The following is a 6,187-nucleotide window of genomic DNA, read 5'->3' as shown; positions in this document are numbered from 1 at the left end:
ACTTTCTATTTTATTTACCTTCAGACCAATTTACAGAGCAGAGTGATGATCGAGTTCACGTGGCTTTCAACACATGAAACATAAAATTGTGATTAAGTAATTAACTTTTATTTTGGAAAGTGTTATAGCACCAGTTGTACGTGATGAACAAGTTGAACAGTGTTAAACTGTTTCATAGATACCCTGACTGAGGTTTTCCGTGCTTTTCCTAAGTTGTAAGGCGAATGCCAGGGTATAACTTAATAGGGGCACGGCTCGCCACCCCCCCTCCCCCGATCACGGAGGCCCTCAGCTGAAGTTATCTCCAACCCCCGGAAGCCACAGAGGCCTTCAGCCGAACCCCCCACCGTCTGGGTCCAAACCTCAGAGAACCAACCAACCAAATTCTCTGGACAAGTTGCCTGACGGGATAACTTCCCATCAGCAGCGACAGACCCTAGTTTGAATGGTCGAGGCTCCAGCCACTACAGAACCCCGTTAGCATTAGCAAAATTCCCGTTTCCATTTTAAGGCACTGTTTACCATTTCCAGCTGTGCGTTTCATACACAGGAATAGTGATGAGCGATAAACAGTGACCTGTGATTTTGTCACTGATCAGAAAATCACGATCACTGCAGTGATAAAGTGCTCACTAAACAGTGATCACAGTGATTCTTAATTTCTTATGCATCCTGGCGCGTCCTAGCGAGAAAACGGGACACTACAGTATTTTGACAGCTCAGTTCTACTGTCTGTAAATATTAAATAAACGATTTCTATAATGCATTTAACTATACAAGTTGCTGTAGACCTACCGGTACTGCTGTCTTTAAATAATAATATTATGCAATATCTATATAATATTTTGTTTATATCTTTGCCTCACAAATATTAACCCTCACCCACTATTCTATTAATATGGCGCAAAGCGTGGTTATAACTTCATAATGATGCCTTACGGTTTTAAATAATTTATTTCATAACTGCCTGTCTACGGGGGGCGTATACAAATGATTTAGACTAACCTGAATTATGTGACCCTTGATGGTGGTGGCTCCCAGGTTACACTTCGGCCCGTTCCACATATTCTCCCTGGAGGTCGATGCACCGTTGCCATCTCTCTGGCAATTTCCGTGTTGCCTCACGAAAACCATTGTTTGGGGGGGGGGAGGGAGGGGGTCTCGTACCCACTCCCTGACAGCATCAATGTTCGTTGCTTTGCCACGCAAAGTCGATACCATGTTGCCGCGCTCGAACTTGGCGCGCGTCGAGCCAAATCGGAGCGGTTCTTTGTCCCGCGGCAAAGGGATTTCAGTGTGCTGTGCTCTCTCAGTTGAGACGGTCTTGTGGCGTTCCATCGTAGCAAAATGGAGAATGAAAAGTGTGTAGCTCTCATACAGATTTATAAAACTAAAGAGGTGTTGTGGAATTCAAAAATTGTTAATTACCATAACAAAAGTAAACTCTTGGCTCGATCAATGAGGTTATGTATTCGAAATCCGATAATGACGTTCGAGTAAAATTTTTAACTGTATCCTCCACTAATTCAAATGTCATATCTCGCATAAGTCTATTTGCATATTGCATTCGCTGACGATACAATTCCTTAATCCACCAACGCACTTTTCGTTTCGGTTTCTTATTTTCTTTCATAATGTTGAACAATATGCCACGGTGGTCTAGCGGTTAGAACGCTGGCCTTGTAATCCTGGGGTCTCGGGTTCGATTCCCGGCGGTGCCCGAATTTATAACTTGTGTTGGGCAAGGGGCCGTGGTCTAGGAAACACGGAGTTTTCCTCCGGGGGCTTTTCCGGTTTCTCCGTGGCATCCAAACAATTACTCCATTCACACACAGAAGAAGGCAATGGCAAACCACTTCTGGATCATCTGCCAAGAACGTATATGAACAGGTCCCAGTCCGAGAAAAGGATGGAAGGATCCTGTTCATATGGACCTGTCGTCAGACAGAACACTAAATAATAATAATGTTGAACATCAACATAAAGGCAGCCGGTGCACGTGCTGTATTCATGGTGATCTTGCGAGAACCTACGAACAGCGTCGATCAACAGCCGAACACGGCTGCCGCGCCCGATGCTGATAACCACGACTTGATTGGTTGGTTGGTACGGCGTCAATATCGATTTCAAGGTTTCACATGGACGTTTTCTGTGTATTTTAGTGGTCAAACTATTACGATGGAACTGTTATTCCTAGAACCTTCGATTAGGCTCTTAATATAGACAAGTTAGATAAGAAATTGGACTTCAATAATGGTTAGAAGTGTACATATCTACAAAAAATGATGGTTAAGTTACATTTTGTTGAAGTTATGATTTAAACATTGCTTTCATGTTTCTCCAAGAATTTAAGAGGTACGTACCCAAAATAATTGGGCCGAAAGGATCGAAGGAACTACGAGTGCTAATTTGACATGAGAACATGATGGGAAAGGCAGTTAAACTTCTGGTTATTTACAAATGTTCATCGTAAGGTATGTTAGCGTTTTATATACTGTATCAAGAACGCTTACTCTATAATTATTTCATACCTTTGTAGACTATGTGAGTAAAATGAAGGCATGAATAAATACATTTACGAATAGAATAGAATTTATTTGTATTATATTATATTCCACAGACCCTTAATATGCCTTAAGCATAGATGTGTGATGTAATGAAACAAAAACAATAAATGTCTTGAGTATGCATAGCTAGTCAGAAAAGATATGTACAGTCCAGCTGTTTCTCTTTCAGTTAATTTCACAGAATCTGTAATTGATTCCACTTTTGGCATTGCGTTCATGTTCAGTTAAAGTGGCTATACCAGACCTTGGATTAAAATCTCTTATGCATTTCTATTTTCAGAGTCCACACTTTGGTATAATGAAGGGAAGTCACAGTCTTCATTTGAGAAATCCATGTGGCTGCCTTGAGAATTTATTGCACAGATTTGGAACAAACCCAGACGAACACTATCTCTCAAATTGAGTGTTCAGTGTCCAGTGCTTTGAGGAATAATTTTACTGCAAATGCCAGTGTTCCTGTATTGCGTACCAATGATGAAAGTGAATCCGCTCTCATTAAGTTTTAAAGTGCTTTATCAGAACAAAGATCAGATGATGTTTGGCTAGGAAATTTTCCCAACCAGCCACAGGAAAGTAACTTCAGTAGTAATGCTGGGAAGTTCAGTAGAGTTAACAATTCATCTTCAGAATTAAGAAACTCTGACAAAATAAATCCACAGTCAGAGTTAATTCTCATCCAGTGAAGCAAAAATTTACGTATCTCAGTTCTGAAAGAAATGTTAAAGACCTCCATGATTTGAATTTTTCATTCGAAGTTGCTGATGTAAATCCCCATATGAAGAAATCATGCTTGATTGATGGAAAAGGAAGTTCTTTGGAAAATCCTATCATTAATGAAAAGGACGAATGTAAAGTACAAACTTCCCATTCTACAACACTTAAAATAAAATACCCGGATACTGCAAGCGAAACTGCCAATTCAGATGTGAATTTAAATGTGGCATGGGAGGAAGAGGAGTAATTATGAGAATGTCTGTGCAACTACTGATTGTTCAGTGAACAAGTGGAGGAGAATATTGACATGATCAATAAGAATTGTGTAATTCCTATTCAGAAGCGTGGAATATATTCAGAACATATTTATCCATCAGCAGTAACCAGTACCACAGACATTTTGTCAGTCTGTGCAGATCACAAAAGACAGGCATCAACCAAAAGGAAACGGTCATATTACTCTCCACAGCTTGTGTTACGGTCTCCACCTTTGACACGCCGAAAAAAGGGCTAATTTCTTAGCCATGTTTAAAAGGAGATTTGGTACTCCACAGTCTAATAGGATTGATAAATATTTTATTAAAGAAATGGAGCATTTGGATGTAAGTAATTCAACATTTTTTTCTGTGAATGAAAATGCTTGTGAATTTGATGGCCGCATTCCTCCATGTCCTATTATAAATGACTGTGTTGAAATGTGCGAGGATCACAGTTCCTCATGTCCTCAGGAAAATGTTACAAAATCCGAAACTTTCCTTGAGAAAAGTGAGGAAGATATAGTTATGATTTATGAAAACATTGGAAATAGTGGTAGAAATTCTGGTTCAAGTGATGCTGCTGACACTACTGTTGCTGGAGAAAAACATTCCTATGATAGTTGTAAACAAGATGTAAACATAATTGATGATGAGCGTGGAGAAAATGGCACATCCATTGATTCAGAGCAGACTATTTTTTCTACTGATGGCTTTAGAGGCTTTGAAGAAGCAGATGCAAGTAGTATAAATAACATTTTTTTAAATGAATCCAGTTATCATGTAGAAGGTGAAGAATTGAAGAGCGAAGGAACTCTCCAGTCATACATAATTTATGGTAAAAATCATGTTATAACAGATTTATCATCACTATCTGATGATGAAGAAGGTATTATTATAAAATCTGATGGAAGTGATATTGAAAGTTGTAATGAAAAGAGGCTTTGTGTCAGAAGTCAAAAAGTTTATTTTGATTCTGGCAATTCACAAGATTTTGAATTTGTAGAAAATACAGGATCTGCAGTCATTGATGTAAGTCAAAACCACACAAATAATCCTCATTGGTTCAAGACTAATGTCTTTGACAAAAAATCATCGGCTGAAGAGCACATGTATTTTACTCTCACAAGAGTGGCAGTACTGGATAGACCTAATGAACAGTCAGCTTCTGCTAGTAATGGTGATGAGCCAAAAATTAATTGCCCTGCCAATGATGTAGTGTTTGTTAGCAGTCCTGCTAGTGAACCAGAAACTATCAAGAGATCTAGTAAGCAAGAAGATTTAAGGAGCTGTGATTATAGTAAATCATTGGTTGTAAATAACTGTAATGGAAATTCAGAATGTATTAATATCAAAGCAGTGACTGACTGCATCCCTAAGAGGGACTCAGGTGTTGTCTACTCTGCAAAGAATTCAAATATTACTTTTAGCTCAGACAAGAGGTTGCTGAACAGTAGCATCTCTGATATGGAACTGGTGGTTGATAACACTCTGTCAAGCAACAGTGAGAATCGTGAAGATGCTGATGGGCTTGTTGCATCTGATAGAGATCTGATGGTCATTGACTTGCCTGTTGCAGAACTTGTGGGTTTTAATGAATGTGGTAGTAAAAGTGTTACTGTTGACGATCCTGAAAGGGAACTGGGCAAGGAACTACTTATTACTAGTAAATGTGACAGGACGCTGATGCTTCCTGGTTACAATGAAGAGGAATCATTACATGAGAGGACTGTTACAGCCAGTTGTAGAAGTAGAAAAGTGAACCCTGATCTATTTATCATGTCGTATGAAGCAGTGATGTACAAGCATCACGATAGCGTAGGAACACGTATGGGGTTGGAATGTGTTCCTGCATGCTGCCTAGATCCATATTCCTGCGCACAGTGCCACAAAAGTGCTATGGTGAGTGGTACATTGTAAATGATTTGGAATTTTAAAATATATTTTATAATTTTGTTCATAATGTTCAGCAATCATTGTGACATCTCTTAACCCTCAGACGTAGTTTTACGTGTATACACGCGGGCATTTAAACTTAACTGCCTCCCGTTCCACGTGCATATACGCAAGACTCAACTCTAATTTCTACAACCCATAAGTATGGTATGAATAACGACTGCTTTATGAACTTTGGACTGGTCTGCTGTGAAAGGAATCCTCCTTCTGATGATGTGGCAACAGTGTGTGTATTTTATTTTAACTGTGCTGGCCATTTGTAAGTATAAATGCCTGACCTACAAGTTTTCAAGGCTACCACTCATACATGTGGTGTTTGTTGTGAATGGAATTTAGGGTCTCAAAAAGGTTAAAATGACAGCCATAAATCCTGGAAATAAAGAGAGGGGAACAGAGTCGAAAGACAGAGGAAAAAAGGTCATATCTGAAGCAGACAAAATGTTCCTCAAGTTAGGAATACAAGTGGAATCGGCATGTATGTGTATGTCAGAAATAACAAAATTTTAACACCCCTATACTCAGAAATCTATAATTAGAAGCCTTGTTAGAAAGAGACGGTTATAACTCTTATGATGATGTATATAGTAGGGGCTACAGGTCCGAGCCAACTGATAGTCAGGTGGAGGGGGGACATTTCGTGGCTCGTATTTCTGAAAAAGTAAACAAGTGAAGGCTTCAGATACATTGTGTGGAGTG

At 39.3% G+C, this 6,187-nt stretch overlaps 2 protein-coding genes across 4 annotated transcripts in view; one reads left to right on the top strand and one right to left on the bottom strand.

Annotated features, from left to right (window-relative positions):
• The window catches only part of LOC110835607 (uncharacterized), a 90,173-nt gene extending 89,048 nt beyond the window's left edge, over positions 1-1,125 (bottom strand). Inside the window, exon 1 of the mRNA XM_087346893.1 lies at positions 1,006-1,125. Coding sequence (XP_087203019.1) covers positions 1,006-1,065 — 60 coding nt within the window. The 5' untranslated portion in view covers positions 1,066-1,125. The remainder of the gene's footprint in view (positions 1-1,005) is intronic.
• A 217-nt stretch (positions 1,126-1,342) lies between these two features.
• The window catches only part of LOC110835608 (uncharacterized), a 33,729-nt gene continuing 28,884 nt past the window's right edge, over positions 1,343-6,187 (top strand). Inside the window, exons 1-3 of one of the 3 annotated variants that reach the window (XM_087346874.1) lie at positions 1,343-1,361; positions 2,346-2,474; positions 2,848-5,437. In XM_087346874.1, coding sequence (XP_087203000.1) covers positions 3,806-5,437 — 1,632 coding nt within the window. In that variant the 5' untranslated portion in view covers positions 1,343-1,361; positions 2,346-2,474; positions 2,848-3,805. Of the gene's footprint in view, positions 1,362-2,112; positions 2,475-2,847; positions 5,438-6,187 lie in introns of those variants that run through there. The other 2 variants (XM_087346875.1, XM_022075982.2) reach the window with 2 other exon arrangements.

Source organism: Zootermopsis nevadensis, unplaced genomic scaffold, assembly GCF_977971745.1.
Source record: "Zootermopsis nevadensis isolate Lab colony 2312 unplaced genomic scaffold, Znev_1.0 Znev_ptg000011l, whole genome shotgun sequence".
Classification (NCBI taxonomy): domain Eukaryota; kingdom Metazoa; phylum Arthropoda; class Insecta; order Blattodea; family Termopsidae; genus Zootermopsis; species Zootermopsis nevadensis.
Note: the sequence above shows the minus strand (reverse complement) of the source record. Positions and strands in the feature narration are given on the sequence as shown.